The 20,933-nt window shown below is 34.7% G+C and overlaps 1 protein-coding gene across 1 annotated transcript in view; it reads left to right on the top strand.

Moving 5' to 3' along the window:
• Positions 1 to 14,194, top strand: part of MEI4 (meiosis-specific 4 homolog (S. cerevisiae)) — a 224,719-nt gene extending 210,525 nt beyond the window's left edge. The window contains exon 4 of the mRNA XM_011953553.1: positions 13,879 to 14,194. Coding sequence (XP_011808943.1) covers positions 13,879 to 14,148 — 270 coding nt within the window. The 3' untranslated portion in view covers positions 14,149 to 14,194. The remainder of the gene's footprint in view (positions 1 to 13,878) is intronic.
• The last annotated feature ends 6,739 nt before the right edge of the window (positions 14,195 to 20,933 follow it).

The following is a 20,933-nucleotide window of genomic DNA, read 5'->3' as shown; positions in this document are numbered from 1 at the left end:
CTATAAGATGCTTTACATGAGTCTTATGGTAACCACAAAGCAAAAAGCTTTGTAGATACATAAAATATAAAAAGTAAAAATTCAAAGCCTAACACTAGAGAAAAATATGTAATTGCAAAGAATGTAAGAGAAGAAGGAAAAACATGTACAAAATAACCAGAAAACAAGAAAATCACAATATTAAGTTCTTACTTTTCTACAATTACTTGAAAGTAAGTGGATTAAGTTCTCCAATCCAAAAACCTTGAGTGGCTGAATGGATAAAAAATATATTACTCAATTAAATGCTGCCTATAAGACACTGACTTCACCTTTAAGTACACAAATACACTTAAAGTGGAGGGATAGAAATAGATATTCCAAGCAAATGAAAACCAAATATAGAAAGGGTAGCTATACTATATGTAACATAAATGTGCCTATAAATGTAATGCACCACATTATCATAATGAAGAATAAAAGCCATATGATAATCTGAATAGATACAGAAAAGGCATTTGACAAAATTCAACATCATGTCATGCTAAAAACTTTCAATGAATTAGATATACAACTGATGTACCTCCACACAAGAAAGGCTATACATGACAAGTCCATAGTTAACATCATAATCAATGGTAAAAAGTTGAAAGTCTTTCCTGTAAGACCAAGTACAAGACAAGGATACCCACTCTTTCCACTTGCATTCAACATAGCACAGATGTTCCTCAACTTACAATGGGATTACATCATTGTAAGTTGAAAATATCGTATGTTCAAAATGTGTTTAATAGATCTAAACTCTCAAATATTGTAGTTTAGCCTAGTTTACCTTAAATATTCTCAGAACACTTACATACATTAGATTACACTACATTTGGAAAGAAAACATCTAAAATAAAGCCTATTTTATAATAAAGTTTTGACTATCACACGTAATTAACTGAATAGTCCTCAAAATGAAAAATAGAATGGTTGTATAAGTACTTGAAGTGTGGTTTGTGCTGATTGTGCATTGCTTTGACATGACTTTAAATTGAAATTTTGTAAGTTAAGCATCACAAGTCGGGGACTTTCTGTACTGAAAGCCCTTGCCAGAGCAGTTGGTCAAAAAAAATAAAAATAAAAAAAAAAAACAATAAAAGAAATAAAAGGCATTTAAATTAGAAAGAAAGAAGTTAAACTATCTCCATTTGTAGACAACATAATCTTATATATACAAAACCCTGAAGACTCCATCAAAAAAAATGTCAGAATAAATAAGTAAAGTGGAAGGTGTGAGCCCCCAAAATCTGAGACAGGTCTCAGTTAATTTAGAAAATTTATTTGCCAAAGTTGAGCACATGCATCCATGACACAGCCTCAGGACCTGATGGCATGTGCCCAAGGTGGTCAGAATACAGTTCGGTTTTATACATTCTAGGGAGACATGAGACATCAATCAACATATGCAAGATGAACACTGATTCAGTCTGGAGAGGCGGGAAAACTTGAAGCAAAGGTGAGACTTGAAGCCAGGAGGGGGCTTTCCAGGTCACAGGTAGATAGATGACAGACAAATGGTTGCATTCTCCTGAGTTTCTGATTAGCCTCTCCAAAGGAGACAATCAGATATCCATTTATCTCAGTGAGCAGAGGGGTGACTTTGGATAAAATGGGAGACAGGTTGGCCCTAATCAGTTCCCAGCTTGACTTTTCTCTATAGCTTAGTGATATGGAGGCCCCAAGATGTATTTTCCTTTCACAAAGGATACAAAATCTATACACTAACAATGAACTAGCCACACAATCAAGAGAATAATTCCATTCACAATAGATACAAAATCCAAAATACTTAAGAATACATTTAACCAAGGAGGTTGTTAAAAACTATAAAATTCTGATTAAAGATATTGAATAATACACAACTAAACAGAAAGATGCTCGTGGTTCGTGGACTGGAATAATTAAATTGTTAAAATGCCTATAGTATCCCCAAATAATATACAGATTCAATACAATTTCTATCAAAATTCCAATGAATTTCGTCACAGAAAAAGATAAAAAATTTTAATAATTTTAAAGAGCTATAAAATACCTCAAATAGCCAAAGCAATCTTAAACACATAGGGAAAAGCTCAATGCATCATACTACTACCTGATTTCACAGTCTGCTACAAGGCTATAATAATCAAAACAGTATGGTATTGAACTAACAATAGACATAGTCCAGTTGATCAGAATAGTGAACCCAGAAATAAATCCACACATTTATGGTCAATTGGTTTCCCAAAAAAGAACACAAATGTACAATAGAAAAAGGACAATCACTTCAATGAATGGTGCTGGGAAAACTGAATATTCACATGTAGAATGAAATTAGACACTCATCTCACACCACATACAAAAATCAACTCAAAATAGATAAAACATTTAAATTTAAGATCTGAAACTGTAAAACTGCTACATAAAAAAGGAGAAAGCTCTATGACATTGGTCTTGACAATTTTTTTTTGGATATGATCCCAAAGTACAGGCCAGAAAAGAAAAGCTAGTCAAATGGAATTATACTAACCTAAAATACTTCTGCACAGCCAAGGAAACGATAAACAGAATGAAGAAATAACTTGCAGAATGGGAGAATATATTTTCAAATCATATACCTGATAAAAGGCTAATACTAAAAAATATAAGAAAGTCAAACAATTCAGTAGATAAAAAAATAAACAGCCTGATTAAAAATGGGCAAAGGACCTGAAGAGACATTTCTCAAAAGAAGACATACAAATAGCCAATAGGTATATCAAACAATGCATTAACATTACCAATAATCAGGGAAATGTAAATCAAAACCACAATGAGGTATCACCTCATACTTGTTAGGATGACTATCATCAAGAAGATAAGAGATAATTGTTGGTGAGGGTATGGAGAAAGGGAACCCTTGTAAACTGTTGGTTGGAATGTAGATTGGTGAGTCATTACAGAAAACTGTGCAGAGATGCCTCTAGTAACAAAAAATGTTACTAGCCTATGATCCAGTAATTCTACTACTGAGTATATATCTAAAGAAAATAAAAATCATTATGTCAAAGAAATATCTGTACTACCACATTCATTGCAGCATTATTCACAATAACCAACATAGAGAATCAACTTATGTGTCCATCAACAGATGAACAGGTGAAGAAAATGTACTATATATACACAATGAACTCTTATTCAGCCTTAAAAAGGAAAGAAAATCCTGTCATTTGGGATAACATGGAAGAACCCGGAGGTCATTAAGTTAAATTATCCAGGCACAAAAAGACAAATACCACATGACCTCACTTATATATAGATACTAAAAAAGGTGAACTCATAGAAACAGAGACTAAAATGTTTCCAAAGACCGAGGAATAAGGGTACTGGGTAGATGTCAGCGAACGCAAAATTTCTGTTAGATACAAGGAATAAGTTCAAGATACTTATTGTGCATCATGGTAAAGTTAATAAAAATAAGTATGTACCTAAAAATTGTTTTAAGAAGTATATTCTAAGTGTTCTTATCACAAAAATATAAGTATATATATATAAAATATATATTCCTTTGATTTGAAATGACTTTTATCATTAGTCTCCAATTACCAGCATCCTGATCAGTCTTCAGTACCTATCATAGATGCCATGTATTCATTGAACCTTCTTGATCCCTACAATTTTATAGATTTTTAAATATTCTGCCTTATATTCTGGTTAGTTATATATTTGTTTTATTGCCTGTTTAGATTCTAAACATATTGAGAGCTGTGTCTTTCTTTCCCATAATAGATCCTTAATACACATTCACTGTTTTGAATTGAAGAGGAATTGAAGTACTTTAAAAAGTTACAACTCTATTTCCTTTCTATATATACCCAGTAATGAGATTGTTGGAACATATGGTAAAAGTATTTTAATATTTTGAGGAATCTCCCTACTGTTTTCCATAATGTACTAATTTGAAATTTGGATATATAAATTTGGATGTACTAATTTCACTTCTACAAACTGTATAAGAGATTCCCTTTACTCTGCATCCTTGCCAACAATTTTTTTTGTTTGTTTTTGGCTTTTTGATAATAGCCATTCTATCTGAGATGCAGTGATATCTCATTGTGGGTTTCTTCATTTTTTTTCCTTTGCTGTTCAGAAGATTTTCCATTTGACATGATTCCATGTGTCTATTTTGGTTTTCATTGCCTGTATTTTGAGGTCTTATTTAAAAATTCTTGATCAGCCCAATTTCATGAAGCATTTCCTGTTTTTTTTTTTTTTTTTCCTGGTAGTTTCATAATTTCAGGTTTAACATTTAAGTCAAAGAAACATCTATCTACACATGCATGTTTACTATGATGGTATTCACAAATAGCCAAGATATGGAATCAATTTAAATGCATATCTAAGAATGAATGAATAAAGATGTGTGTCTGTGTGTGGAATACTATTCACTCATAAAACAGAATAAAATACTGTCATTTGCAACAACATTTGTGGCAACATGGATGAAGTGATGGCTGATACTCTTCCACTAGTTTTAGAGTAATTTTTATATACTAATAGTCAAGCTGGACTTATCCACACCAGCACTGGAAAGCATCCAATGTAGGTGGAACATGCCCATCTAGAAAGCATTAAGGTGTTTTGCCTGAACATTCTCCAGGCAGCTGAATGAGCCTTAATAGCAGGATGGAGCAGGATGGCTGTGTGTATCTGATATAATGCTAATAGTTTATCTTTCCATCTAGGTCTTTTAGTTGGAAAAGAGCTGGACAGGAAAATTCTACAATCCCGTGATTACTTACCATCTTCTAATCACATTTTATATAATGGAGAGCTTTCAGAAAATGAGATAATTTTCTGGTTAAAAAAAAAAAAAATCACCAGATAGTAAGCCATATCCATTTCTCTTTCTTCCTCGTGAACAGACTCCAGTTTTGTTCCAGGTGACAATGGATCAGTTAAATATTTACATTACTGAGTGTCTTTTTATCTAATGTTGGTTAAAGAGATGTAAGTATAAGTAACTGAGTTAGGCGTTTGGGAGAGCTCATTAATGAGTGGCAAAATAGGATCAAATGCACATTTCACATTGCCCTTTATCAACGTTCCTGCTTGAAAATATAGATGCAGTGCTTGGAAGTAGAATAGCTTCTTGTAAACTTGAGAATGAGGGTCACCCATGGATCAATAGAAAGGGTCAGATTCCTGATGGCAATGTGCAGCCCAGTATACTCACACAGGATGGTTGTTCCTTTCCTGCACTATGCCAGGGTTCCCTTCTTCCATTTCTGTCCTTTAAAATTGAAACCTTGAGACTTCATCTAGGCAGGGAAGGAAATCTTCAGGTCCCTTACTCTTTAAAAGGTGTTCCATTCTGCTATCTCTGATACAGAAAAGACAGAGAGATCTAAAGGGACAAAAGGAAAGTCACATTCCTTGGATGAAAAAAAATGTAACAAAGGGGACCATACATTTGAGGTTCGACTTGTAGTTTGGAATTTTATATTTAATGCTGTAAAATATAAAAATGCAATGGTTCATTAAATCAATTTGATAATGAGCACTAGCCGAGGACATGAAGAGCTGTAGTCTGACATGTTCAGAAAAAAGCATGCTCCACTGGAAGGGGTAAAAGCAAAACATGACATTTTTCTCACTACTACACAGGCAATAAGTGAAAGAAAATATTTAGAATATTATAGAGCACAAAATTAAGTCAAGGAGTATAGCCACATAATATAAATGTTAAACTAAACATTCACTGAATATAATATACCACTGGGTCGGTATTCTTTGTGCCAGATTTTATAGGACAGAAGTAATAACAACGAAAATGAGTTGTCTCTAAAAGAATACATTCAACATGGTACTTTAAAGGAAAAGGTCAGTTGTCACCATGATAATTCAGTAGGAAACTTACCCTTACTTTTAATAAATTATCCTTTGTTATTTAGTAGAAAGTAAAGAAGGCAGTCAATTTTAGTCCTGAATTCTAGGGGGATGAAGTTAACTCTCTGTAAGTCATTTACTAACTAGCTTGAAACTTCTGAAGCATAGGAGAAAGCAACAAAGCAGCTAACAAATAAGCAGGGGCTTAGCTAGGGGCCCAGTGCAGTAGAGCATCTGGCCATGCTTGCAACAATGCTCCAATGCTCAAGAACAGAGTCGAAAAATCACATGCAGGTTATATACATACTTCCATATATAAAATCAATGAGCTCATGATTACAACAGAAGCACATATGGTTTAAAAGTATGTTTCTTCCAAAGGTTGTGTTATATTCTTTCTCTCTCCCCATAACCTAGGTGTTCGGCCTCTACTGAGGGAGTGTAAAGCTCTGGTTAGAGCAGAGTATAGTTAATTAGGAGAAATTTCCTAGAGCAGAATTGTGAGGCAGGGCACAAAGGGAGTGAGGGGTATAGATTGGTGAATCATCTTTTGATCCAAATGCCCAGAAAAGAAGGATGGAAAAGACTCAATAAGTATTAATCCATTTTGCTTTATACAGATAATAGCATTATCTGCCTAAAATGTTGAATCCAGGAGACTAGTTCTAAAGGGTTTATGTTTAATATGTGTAGTAACTTTGATGAAAAGTTCTGAAACTGTTAGTATTTTAGATCTTGATATTTTACCCTTTTTTCCTATCAGAAACAGTTAAACAAGTATGCAAGTTGTGTACATAAGTATACGTGAAATATATATATATATATATAAAACATAAAATTTTAAAAAATCTATTTGTCATTGTATGACTTATTTAAAAATAATGATTTTCTCATTAATCTATTTTACTTTTCACAAATCTGTTTCTTGAAGCTGAATTTTTATAACAAGGTAATAGCAAAATGAGTAAACTGAAAAAAAGGTCTACGAAGAGGAGTTTGTACAAGAATCACAAAAAGAAAATGATGATTTGTATTTGTCTGACACAAACATCTACTGAGACTCCCAATAAGGACATATGTGGCAGAGGCCCTTGTTGGTTGAGATCTTTGAGAAACTAGAATATTACTTTGTAAGTAACATCCTTTGTGGGGAATTCCTTCTTTGTAAAGGAATAATATCAAATTAACATATATTAATTGCTTTACTAAATCCCAGTTCAGTCATTTACTAGCTATATGATCTGGGAAAGTTATTTAACCTTTGTAAACTTCATTTTCCTCATCTACAACTTGGAAATAGTAACAATAACTCCTCTATCGGATTGCTGGGAGAATAAGATTATATATTTAAGCCATAGCAAAGGAGTATACATTTTCAAATAAGTGTTACCTACCATCTGTTATCATTATCATTACTGTCATATTTTTACCCAAAGTGAAAAAATACAGTCTCAACTCTTAAGCTACTTTGTATCTAGAGAAAAATTACTAACATTATTTACTAGTATTATTGAAGTACTACACTGTGGTGAATTACTGAAGCCATTTCAAGCTCATTGTGAATTGCACATCTAGAGATGTGTAAAGAACCTGAGAATGCATCATTATCTATATTTCCCCATCAAGAAAATCCTTCATAGACAGTAGTAATCTAGAAGATAATTCCTTTTTGCATAGAAGGATGGTACTAAGGAATCTAAATATGAATTGATTATTTTAAAGCTTTTCTAATATCACAAGGCCCTAAAGGGCCTTCTTCAGGATGTGTGTGTTAAAAAGAGTCTTATGAGATGTGAACAACTGAAAAAAGATCCAATCAACCAATTCCCTATCTCCAACACCCTAATGTAACACAATATTTACAAAACTAGCTTGATTTCATTATTTAAACATATTCTCTGGTTATCTGAATAATGTCAGGTGGATAAACTTGTTCAAGTCTATTCTAGAGGGAAGTTGATGTGATTTTCTGATCCCTAAGTAATGTGCTCTTTTAGTGTCTAGCCCAGTATCATCATAGATTAAATCCCAAGTGCCTTAAAAATTTATCTTCACACATTTCTTTGGTGAAACATCCTGTGATTTGACTCACATTTATCACTTTCTTGGTCACTGGATTGAGCAGACTGGTGGATATGGTGATAAAATAGATGCCACATTGATATAAATTCTTAATCTCTTTACAACAAGAGTTCATGTTTGCAGATGACGTGATTGTATATTTAGAAAACCCCATCGTCTCAGCCCAAAATCTCCTTAAGCTGATGAGCAACTTCAACAAAGTCTCACGATACAAAATCAATGTACAAAAGTCACTAGCGTTCTTATACACCAATAACAGACAAACAGAGAGCCAAATCATGAGTGAACTCACATTCACAATTGCTTCAAAGAGAATAAAATACCTAGGAATCCAACTTACAAGGGATGTGAAGGACCTCTTCAAGGAGAACTACAAAGCACTGCTCAATGAAGTAAAAGAGGACACAAACAAAAGGAAGAACATTCCATGCTCATGGATAGGACGAATCAATATCGTGAAAATGGCCATAGTGCCCAAGGTAATTTATAGATTCAGTGCCCATCCCCATCAAGCTACCAATGACTTTCTTCACAGAATTGGAAAAAACTGGGACTTAAAAGTTCATATGGAACCAAAAAAGAGCCCGCATTGCCAAGACAATCCTAAGCCAAAAGAACAAAGCTGGAGGCATCACACTACCTGACTTCAAACTATACTACAAGGCTACAGTAACCAAAACAGCATGATACTGGTACTGAAACAGAGGTATAGACCAATGGAACAGAACAGAGCCCTCAGAAATAATGCTACACATCTGCAGCCATCTGATCTTTGACAAACCTGACAAAAACAAGAAATGGGGAAAGGATTCCCTATTTAATAAATGGTGCTGGGAAAATTGGCTAGCCATAAGTAGAAAACTGAAACTAGATCCCTTCCTTACACCTTATACAAAAATTAACCCTAGAAGAAAGCCTAGGTAATGCCATTCAGGACATAGGTATGGGCAAGGACTTCATGTTTAAAGCACCAAAAGCAATGGCAGCAAAAGCCAAAATTGACAAATGGAATCTAATTAAACTAAAGAGCATCTGCACAGCAAAAGAAACTACCATCAGAGTGAACAGGCAACCTACAGAATGGGAGAAAATTTTTGTAATCTACTCATCTGACAAAGGGCTAATATCCAGAACCTACAAAGAACTCAAACAAATTTACAGGAAAAAAACAATCCCATCAAAAAATGAGCAAAGGATTTGAACAGACACTTCTCAAAAGAAGGCATTTATGCAGTCAATAGACACATGAAAAAATGCTCATCATTACTAGCCATCAGGGAAATGTAAATCAAAACCAAAATGAGATAACATCTGACACCAGTTAGAATGGTGATAATTAAAAAGTCAGGAAACAACAGGTGTTGGAGAGGATGTGGAGAAATAGGAACACTTTTTTTGTTGGTGGGACTGTAAACTAGTTCAACCATTGTGGAAGACAGTGTGGTGATTCCTCAAGGATCTAGAACTAGAAGTACCACTTGACCCAGCTATCCCATTATTAGGTATATGCCCAAAGGATTATAAATCATGCTGCTATAAAGACACATGCACATGTATGTTTATTGTGACACTATTCATAATAGCAAAGACTTGGAACCAAAACAAATGTCCATCATTGACAGACTGGATTAAGAAAATGTGGCACAGGGGTGCACCCAAGATAACCGAATAGGAACAGCTCCAGCCTCCAGCTTCCAGCGTGAGTGACACAGAAGATGGATGATTTCTGCATTTTCAACTGAGGTACTGGGTTCATCTCACTGGGGCATGTCAGACAGTTGGCACTGGTCCGCGGATGCAGCCTGACCAGTGAGAGCTGAAGCAGGGCGAGGCATCGCCTCACCTGGGAAGTGCAAGGGGGAAGGGAATTCCTTTTCCTAGCCAAAGGAAATTGAGACACACAACACCTGGAAAATTGGGTAACTCCTACCCTAATACTGCGCTTTACCAAGGGTCTTAGCAAATGGCACACCAGGAGATTATATCCCACACCTGGCCCAGAGGGTCCCACACCCATGGAGCCTCCCTCATTACTAGCACAGCAGTCTGAGATCTAACTGCAAGGTGGCAGCAAGGCTGGGGAAGGGGTGCCCACCATTGCTGAAGCTTAAGTAGGTAAACAAAGCTGCCTGGAAGCTTGAATTGAGTGGAGCCCACTACAGCTCAAGGAGGCTGGCCTGCCTCTGTAGACTCCTCCTCTGGGGACAGGGCATAGCTAAACAAAAAGCATCAGAAACCTCGGCAGAGGTAAATGCCCCCGTCTGACAGCTTTGAAGAGAGCAGTGGATCTCCTGGCACGGAGGTTGAGATCTGAGAACGGACAGACTGCCTGCTCAAGTGGGTCCCTGACCCCTGAGTAGCCTAACTGGGAGACATCCCCCACTAGGTGCAGACCAACACCTCCCACCTCAAACGGTGGGATACACCCCGAGATGAAACTTCCAGAGTAAGAATCAGACAGCAATACTCACTATTCAGCAATATTCTATTTTCTGCAGCTTCTGCTGCTGATACCCAGGCAAACAGGGTCTGGAGTGGACCTCAAGCAATCTCCAACAGACATATAGCTGAGGGTCCTGACTGTTAGAAGGAAAACTAACAAACAGAAAGGACACCCACACCAAAACCCCATCAGTACGTCACCATCATCAAAGACCAAAGGCAGATAAAACCACAAAAATGGGAAAAAAGCATTGCAGAAAAGCTGGAAATTCAAAAACTCAAAGCGCATCTCCCACTCCAAAGGAACGCAGCTCATCACCAGCAATGGAACAAAGCTACACGGAGAATGACTTTGATGAGTTGAGAGAAGAAAGCTTCAGTCAATCAGACTTCTCAGAGCTAAAAGAGGATCTACATAACCAGTGTAAAGAAACTAAAAACCTTGAAAAAAGAATGGATGAATGGATAAGTAGAATAATCAACGCAGAGAAGACCGTAAAAGAACTGATAGAGATGAAAACCATAACACGAGAACTATGTGACAAATGCACAAGCTTCAGTAACCGACTCGATCAACTGGAAGAAAGAGTATCAGCGATTGAAGATCAAATGAATGAAATGAAGCAAGAAGAGAAGTCTAGAGAAAAAAGACTAAAAAGAAATGAACAAAGCCTCCAAGAAATATGGGATTATGTGAAAAGACCAAATCTACATCTGATTGGTGTGCCTGAAAGTGATGGGGAAAATAGAACCAAGTTGGAAAACACTCTGCAGGATATCATCCAGTAGAACTTCCCCAACTGAGTAAGGCAGTCCAACATTCAAATTCAGGAAATACAGAGAATGCCACAAAGATACTCCTCGAGAAAAGCAACTCCAAGACACATAATTGTCAGATTCACCAAAGTTGAAATGAAGGAAAAAATGTTAAGGGCAGCCAGAGGGAAAGGTCGGGTTACCCACAAAGGGAAGCCCATCAGACTAACGGCAGATGTCTCGGCAGAAACTCTACAAGCCAGAAGAGAGTAGGGGCCGATATTCAACATTCCTAAAGAAAAGAATTTTCCACCCAGAATTTCATATCCAGCCAAACTAAGTTTCATAAATGAAGGAGAAATAAAATCCTTTACAGACAAGCAAATGCTTAGAGATTTTGTCACCACCAGGCGTGCCCTACAAGAGACCCTGAAGGAAGCACTAAACATGGAAAGGAAAAACCAGTACCAGCCATTGCAAAAACATGTCAAAATGAAAAGACCATCGATGCTAGGAAGAAACTGCATCAACTAACGAGCAAAATAACCAGTTAGTATCACAATGACAGGATCAAGTTCCCACATAACAATATTAACCTTAAATGTAAATGGACTAAATGGTCCAATTAAAAGACACAGACTGGCAAATTGGATAAAGAGTCAAGACCCATCAGTTTGCTGTATTCAAGAGACCCATCTCACATGCAGAAACACACATTTATTTATCCCCTGTGGCTACAAAATTCCTAGATGTCATCTTCTTTCAACAGAAGGCTGTTTCATCTGCACTGAACAACTGTTGTTTAGTGTAGCCACCTTCTTTTATTATCTTACCTATAACTTCTTGATAACTTTCTGCAGGTTCTGTATCAGCATTTGTTGCTTCACCTTGTAATTTTATGTTATGAAAGTGGCTCTTCCCTAAGCCTTATGAATCAGCCTTTGCTATCTTCAGAGTTTTCTTCTGTAGCTTCCTCACCTTACTCAGCCTTCATAAAATTGAAGAGTTAGGCCTTTTCTCTGGTTCAGGTGTTGGCTTAAGTGAATGTTGTGATTGGTTTGATCTTGTATTCAGACCACTAAATTTTTTTCCATGTTACCAATCGGACTGTTTCCCCTTCTTATTTTTTGTGTGTTCAGTGAAATAGCACTTTACTTTTAATTTTCTTCAAGAACTCTTTCTTTGAATTTACAACCTGGTTAACTTTGGCACAAGTCCTAGCTTTTGGCCTGTTTCAACTTTTGACATGCCTTCTTCACTAAGCTTAATGATTTCTAATTTTTGATTTAAAATGAAACATAGGCAAGCTTTCACTTGAACACTTTGAGACCATTTGTAGGGTTATTAACTGGCCTGATTTCAATATTGTTTTGTCTCAGAGAATAAGGAAGCCTAAGGAGTGTAAGGGAGATGGATAATGGCCAGTTGGTGAAGCAGTCAGAACACACACACTTATCAGTTAAGTTCACCATCTGATATGGGCATGGTTTGTGGTATCTCAAAACAATTAAATTTGTAACATCAAAGATGACTGATTGCGGATCACTGTAACAGATAAAGTAACAATGAAAAAATTGAAATATTGTGATAATTACCAATATGTGGCACAAAGTGAGCACATGTTGGAAAAATGACTCTGATAGACTAGTTTGATGCAGGTTTGCCTCAAACCTTCAATTTGAAAAAATTGCAGTATCTGGGAGGTGCAATAATGTAAAGTACACTAAAATGAGGTATGCCTGTATATATCTTACTCTGCTTATTGGGTCACCTTGTTGAAGAATATATTTGTCTCAACTCTGAAACAGTGTTCTTTCATTTTTGTATTAATACAGTGAATGTATTTCGTAAATCGTTCTAAAAGAGTTTTCTTTTTTCCCCACTGTTAATACTTTCTTAATGAACTTGAACAAAATGTATCAAGAAAATAAAAAAGTCCCTGGTTAGCATCTGCGGATTTGAGTTCTAATTAGTCTACTTTTCAGAGGATCCATTTCCTTGACTGTAGAATAGTGATAAGCAATCTGCTCACTTCATCGGGCTTCTGACACATTTCATAATTAATTAGCTAGTGATAAAGCCAGTTTTCATTTTTATACTGATTCTGCCATTCTCTCATCTTATACTTGCTATTATCTAGTTTTTAGGCCTTTCTGTGATTTATCTATCTCACATTCAACCATCTAGGCCAAATTAAAAGTTCTGCAAGATGCATCTACATTTCTTCTCATGACTGTGTATATGATTCAATACTACTCCTTCCTGAGTTGTATCAGGAAGATTCAATATGATATCACATGTGGTCACCTACAGACTATGACTCTACCAACTCTAGGATTGTTTTATATCAATCAAAATAAGTCCCATGAATTAAAACGTTTTGGCAAAAGACTGAATTTAACACTGGTAATGACTCCTTGCCAAGTCATTGGTAAGACTCCTTGCCAAGTATTCTCACATTCATTTGAGTATTCTCTGCAAGAATACAGGGAAGGGATTTGGAGCTTCATGAACTAGCAAGAAAGAAAAGTCATTCACCATGGTTGTAAAGTCTTTGAAAAAAGGAAATGTTTTAAATTTCCCCATTGTTCACCAGTGACAGGATGACAGAAGGTTTTAAATATATCAAATATTTTTATTTTGCCTGAAAATCTGGTATCTTCATATGACATTTTTCTTAGGTAATTTATAGCCAGTTTTTTAAAGGAGTTTGTTGTTTATTTGTAGGAGCAAGCGAGTTATGATGTGTCACGCTATGAAAACATTTTCTACCTGTTCTGGGTTCTGGAGCAGCTTCTTCAAAAGGAAACCAAAGAAGGCAACATTTCAAGTATAGGTCATGATGACCAAGAAATCAAGAAATTTCTTCAGAAGCATGATGAAACTATTTTCCAACTTTCTGATGCATTTCCTTTGTTTACTATTTATTTGTGGAGAGTGGGCATTCTTTTGAACTCAGCACAGATAGAATCTCTTAAAAATAACTCCATTCCTTAGCAATTTACCACATGTTTGAAGCATAATAAAGTGGAATATATGAAAATCTCATACTGAAAAGATTTTCAATAGTATTTTAATTAGGATTTTAGAATTGATCTCTAAACATAATTATCAATTCAACTTAATGGTTAAATTGTATGAAATTTTATGAATCATATTTCTATACTAAAATCAGTCAATTTCAGTTGGTAATGCCATCGTTATTCCCATGTAACTATATCTTATTTCGCTCAATATAGTTTAGCTCTATTATTCTGTAAAATGGACCATTAATTGTCTGTCTCTTAATTGATATTGAAGTTGTGAAAGATTTCCATGCAATTGATGCTAAATGGTAATCAGAGATTTTTAAAGTTTAGTTGCATTATCAGCACAAAGTGTTGGAATATAAGTGGTGATAAATGCAATTTTAAAAACTTTTTCTTACATAGTTGAACTTACATCATTGCTTTCATCTTAGATGAGAATCATATAGAAGTAGAATTTTTTTAACATTTGGAAACTTAATTGTTTTTTATTTCAATTTCATATGACCAATACATTTGTCGAGCTTTTTTGAAAATACTATTAGTTGTTTAAAATCTTCTTTGTTTTTCAACAAATACTTGTTTCAATTCTGTTGATTAAATATGTTATAATTAATATATAATATATAATATAATATGTAATAGTTATAATACTATTGTCAAATAGTATACAGTTAAGTCACTAGAGATACCTTATAAATTCTAATATCCATCAATCAAAAAATGCAATTTATAGTTATTTGGTTGGTTGAATTTTTCAGTTATACAATTTCATTGACATCATTTCATTGACATCATTTCAGTGATTAAAATCATAACCACAAAGAATGAGCACATGTTATGTATTTTCCTATAGTGCCACTTAGGGAACACAAAATATAAATTTCCTTTATTAATTATATGTGATAGTGTTTCATAATTAGCATTCATAAATGTCATTGGCATTAAAAATAATCTTGCTAATTCCATCCACAATGTATATACAAGTATGTCATCTGGCACAATTATCTTTGGAATTATTTCTAGCATTTTTGAAAAGCTAATGCCTTTTTGATAATCCTGAAACTAAACGTATGTCAGTCAGCTTTTGTTATGTAACAGATAATCATAAAATATCAGTGGCATACAGCAATAATATTTCTCAGATATATGCAGGTCACTCAGGGATCAGCTGATTTGGAATGGACTTTAATGAAAAACTCTGCTCAGTTTCCACATACCACAGGAATTGGCTTCTTGCTAAAAGTCAGGCTTTCTTCTCTTCGACATGTGCATATTCTGAGAACCAGACTGAGGGGGAAATAGCTTCTCAGTGGAAGCTCCTCTCATGGCAGTGGCAGTTGAGCAAGACAAAAGGCTAGGCTGAGAAATTTCACATTAGTACTTTCATCCACATGTGTTGGTCAAAGTACATCAAATGGTCAAGCCCAAAGAAAAGTGACAGGGGAGTAGACTTCACCTTGAGTGGGAGAACTTACAGTTATATGGCAGTGAGCATCGATGTAGGTAGGTAATTAGGGCCAATAATTTACTTCGCCACAAGTACCAGTTGAATACAAGAAGGATATTCCAAATCTTGAATTAGGAGAGATTTTTCTAATGTCAGATTCCTGTGAACGCCTGTGAAGGCTAATGGAAATCAATCATTTCAGTTGATGGCATTACACAAAAGCCACTTTCCATGACACTTTCATCTTCTTTCATTATGATTAAATAAGATTGGTAAATACACAGGTATCAGCAATGGCCCTTTCCCCATTGCAGCCAGGCAATGTAATGATCAGCTAAGAAACTTTTGGAGCTACAACAAATTTATTAATTTCAGTGGTCTCCAAGTCTTCAAGGTCTGAAAATTAGCCTAGGAAATGTATTTATTATAAAAGAAGATGCAAGATGTTGGGATCATTGTGAATGCACAAAATGGAGAAACATTTTATTTCCATTTGGTGTCCATTTTATATAAACATTTAACTTCCACTAAGTATATGATACTTAACTTTCATTATCCTGTGTTTCAGTCTATATCAGAGTGAATGGTGTAGTAAACTAGTATTAAGGTCCAAATCTACTCATCAAAAAGAAGATAAAATGATAAAAATGAGACATTTGTATCTGTGTTTCAGTAAAGCAGTGAATTAATGAATGATTTAAACTAGTATTACAATGTTTAAGAATATTATAACGGTTTATATTTAGGTAATGTCTAACTTTAGAATTAAGGTTTTAGGGATAAAGAGTACTGGAGTCAGTAGAAATTGGGCAGCATTGAAACTGGATATAAGATAGGATAGAAAATAAAGAGAACCATAGAATGATCATAAAAATGAAGGAAATAAAAAGTGATGATACTTGCTGAAACTCATATACTATTTATTATAAATTATAATAAATATATATGATATATTTTATGAGTAAATATATTTTATGTTTATATAATAAAATATATAAATCAGTAATATTATACATATATATGTATGATATGTATAATACCAAATAGTCAGGGATTTACCTAAGCATTTTACATATATTAACGTTTTTGATTCTCCCAGCAACTGTATGAGAAAGGTACGATTATTTCCCGAATCTGTGTTTTAAAGATGAAGAACTCAGGCAAAGGAATGTTAAACAGCTTGCGCAAGTTCAGAACACCAGGAAGTGGCAGTTAGTTAGGTTTCATCCTGAGGAAGTCCATCTTCCAATTCCACACTCCTACTTTACTGCACTGCCTGTTACGTGCAGCTTTCCTGGCACTTCAGGAAACTTTTACAAACACAACTTCTTTGCACTTGTCATCAAAGCTTTATACATGCTTAACTATGAGCCTTAAGGCACAACAGTGGAAATTACTAGCTTTTGATTAGCTTATTTTGGATTTTTTAACTGCTGTAAACAAGTTATCCTATCTACAAGCAAACCAGAGGAACAGCATCTTTGACCTCTTCAGGGTTGTAGCATCTTGCTACTCAAGACTGTAGCCAAGTTACAGATTGTCTTCAAACAATAATGTCCTAAAAAGTACAAAGCTCCCTCCAGAGGTATTTAGGTAGACTGTGAGGCTGTAGTGTAGCAAAATGGGGAGAGAAAACAAATCTGGTTTGTTCTTGGAAAAATATATACAGTTATCTCACAGGCTTTGTACTTTTTAATGGTATTTGTTATCTTTTAGCCAAGGTCAGCATATTTCAAGAGAGGCAGGGAAACAAGTCATTTGCATTTCCAAATTTGTTTATACATTTACAGATTTTCTGAAGGCCATATTGTGGGGAAAATATTGACAGCTCTGCTTTATTATAACCTAATTTCCTTTATTCGTCAAATATGAAGCACCAATTGTCTACAAACCAATTATTTGCAAAAATAAAACATACTAAGCTTTAACTTTTGTCAGATTTATAAAACCAAGATTTATCTTAGCAGTCAACATAACGACCCAACTACATCAATGTTTGCTGAAGGAGATAATTAACTTATTAATGTTTATCTATTATTGAAAAAATGATACAGGATTTTATTATTGTTAAAGGTTAATTTATTCTTCCCAAATTATTTATAGAATTGCACAATACAAAAGTTATCTGGTTAATAAATATATTGGTCTTGTAAGAACTTTCTAAATATTACACAGTATTACAAACACATAAGAAATAAACAGCCTCTTTTTTTGTTTTTTACTTAATATGAAAGTCCTGTGTTTTTATTTAATATAAAAGGAATTTTAAGGATCTATTCCTAATAGGAAGCAAAACTTCTGAAAATGAAATAAAGTTCTAACATTTAAGACATTTAAATAATTCAATTATATATTTCATAGGCATATACCCTGTATTTGTAGTATTTTCTTTTGACATTTTAATCTAAATTTTGCTCTAGCTACTTAAATGGTTGGTGAACTTTTGTTGTATTTCTGTCAGTAGTTGTGTTTATGTAAGTGTTTAGTCAGTCCACTAGAGCAGCAAGATTTCCAGGTGATAACGTTAATTAACCTTAGTTGTCTCTGACCATATACAAAGCAGTGGTCCTCAAATGTGGTCCCCAACCCAGCCATATTAGCATCACTTGGAAACTTGTAAGAAATAAAAATTCTAAGCCTTCACCCCAGACCTACTACAGGATCAGAAACACTGGGGTTGTGGTTCAGTAATCTGTGTTTTATCAAGTCTTCCAGGTGATTCTGATGTCCACCAATATTTGAGAACCACTGATATTGTTTTTACTGATCAGGAAGGTTTAATACTTATAAAATCATTCAGAAAGTAGAAATTTAGTCATCCCATAGTATTGATTTTTTTTTAAGTTTCCTTATATGTGCCTTAAAATTCCAAGGGAGGATTTTTTGGAAACCAAATGATTCCAGGTTCACTGAAGTAGCATATTTATAAACAGATCAACCTTAATAGCACTTAAAAATAGCATTTTAATATTTAGCTTTTAGCTCTCTAACTAAAACATATCTTTATTCCGCATGATAGTACTTTAAAAAATTATTGTAATCTGAGTTTAGGAGATCAAATTAACTGTAGCTTTTTTCATTTGTCCTGGGATAGAGCGATGAATGGGCAGAGAGATGCACACATGGTGTTACTTTCCTCTTATTAACTGCCCCAAGTAATATCAGAATATTCCTTTTATTCCAGGAGATCTGTTTAATACATATAGTAAATGTAACTGAATTATAAACATATTATTCTATTTCTCTACCCTAGAGATGAAATTCTAGCTGCCATAAATCATTCTAGAATATGGTGAGCTATAAATAAATAATTAATAAACAGTGCTTAATTTGGTTCAATTTTGCTGCTTAATTTGATTCTGCCACTTTGGGTCTTTACTATGTTACTGTGAGCTCCAGAGTTGCCTAAGGACAGCACCCCTGACACATGAGGAGGGAAGAGAACAATCTCTGCTGTTAGCTTTAATGACTTAACTAAGAAGACATTTTCATGAATAAGTAATCATTTCAGGAACACTGGAAATGCCAGACACTTCAACCAGCATTTGTTCTTATTTCTCTCTCACACACACACTCAAATTCCACATTTTCTAAAAAGAGATCTAAACCTCTTGAAATGAATTCTGAAGTTTGAAAAGGAAAGTCTTTCCTATATTTTACCTTGGGTTTTTAAGGGGAGCCACTACAAGCAGTAGCAGGACTGTTGGTGCCTTTTTGTTTTATCTTGCATTGAGGGCATGGAACACACCCTGAGATCTCCCTGGCATGACATTTCTCTTTAGAGTAGTTTCAAAGCCAGTTCATTGCAAGGAGTGACATGAACCTTTAAAATGAGGAGGGTAGCCAGGCATGGTAGCTCACACCTCTAATCCTAGCACTTTGGGAAGCTGAGGCAGGATGCTCACTTGAGGCCAGGAGTTTGAGATAAGCCTACGTGACAGAGAAAATCCTTGTCTGTTAAAAAACGAAGAAGAAGAAGAAGAAGAAAAAAGGAAAAGCAAAAATAGTAGCATGTCCCCTTCCACCATAGCCCAGGACTAAGAAGTGGAGTTTGTCATAGCTGACTAGGCATTTTATCTTGCAACTTGATAAAATCTATTAATAGAAGAGAACATAAGAGACTGGGCGAAGAGAATACAGTCATTCCAAGTGTAAAATGAAAAAAAAAAAGCTAGAAGAAACGTTATAGAAATATGAAGATGTCTCCAACTCCAAATTAATATGCTGATACTATTCCCAAGTGAAGACTTCAAAAAATAATTTCTAAGGCTTGTATAATCGTGGCTCATGTGGTGAATCCCTTTTAAATAGAATTCTATTCCAGAGATTCTATTTAAAAGAAAATCACATACCATAATCCATATGGCTTTTCACCATCACTTCAGTAAGGCAGATAGTACCCAGCATTTATTCAGCCTTTGATATGTGCTAGGCACTCCATACTTGTTCTTTATTATTTTGTTTAATCCTTCTAACAACCCTATAAGGTAAGTATACTGATTATCTCCAATTAGGTGAAAAGCAAGCACAGGGCATTTCAGTAATTTGCCCAAGGTGACAGCTAGAAAAAGAAATCAAAGCCAAGATTTAGATAGGCAGCAAGCAACTGAGTCAACATGTATTCCACATTCTTGGCACTCAAATACAAACAGCTGTCATGTTCCTAACAGCAGAAGTAGAAACTGAGTGTAGAGCATAAAGTTATCCTGACAGCAGAACTCCAGTTTGCACACTTCTTAAAGTGTTCTTTTTAGACATATGCAGCATGTGCTTATGATAATTATAGTGGTGGGAAATTTACATTATATTAAGTAAAATTTGATAATTGAAATATTCCTTTATATTTGGAAGAATAAAAGAAGTGCAGTAAGATGCTAGAGATGGCCAAATTGGTGGCATTTGTTTAAAAGAAATAAATGTAAATTCTACTTTGCTATCTGATTGCTTTGTAAGTCAGTCTGAGTAACACTTTCTGAGGATAAAGTGAGTTAAATCTTTCAAAACACAAGGATCAAGATCAGACATCCATACATGGATTAGAGTTAATTCCTAAGACTTAGAAGTGGAAATAAATAATACATTTGAAGCATAGTTTACACTAGCTTCAAAATTGTACTTTTTGTTGTAAAGGAGAAGAAAAAAATTTCTATTTCAGGATAAGCATTAATCAGTATGATCCTGTTGACAATGTTTGACATTTCTGAACCATCCTATGAAGTTAGAAAGAAAATGTCTTTGTAACTTTTGACATTACAGGAGAAAATACATAAAATTTAAATAATTAAAAACATTGCTGATATTTCCCC

Source organism: Colobus angolensis, unplaced genomic scaffold (genome assembly GCF_000951035.1).
Source record: "Colobus angolensis palliatus isolate OR3802 unplaced genomic scaffold, Cang.pa_1.0 Scaffold367, whole genome shotgun sequence".
Taxonomy (NCBI): Eukaryota; Metazoa; Chordata; class Mammalia; order Primates; family Cercopithecidae; genus Colobus; species Colobus angolensis.
The sequence above is the reverse complement of the archived record's forward strand: the minus strand, read 5'-3'. Positions and strand labels throughout refer to the sequence as shown.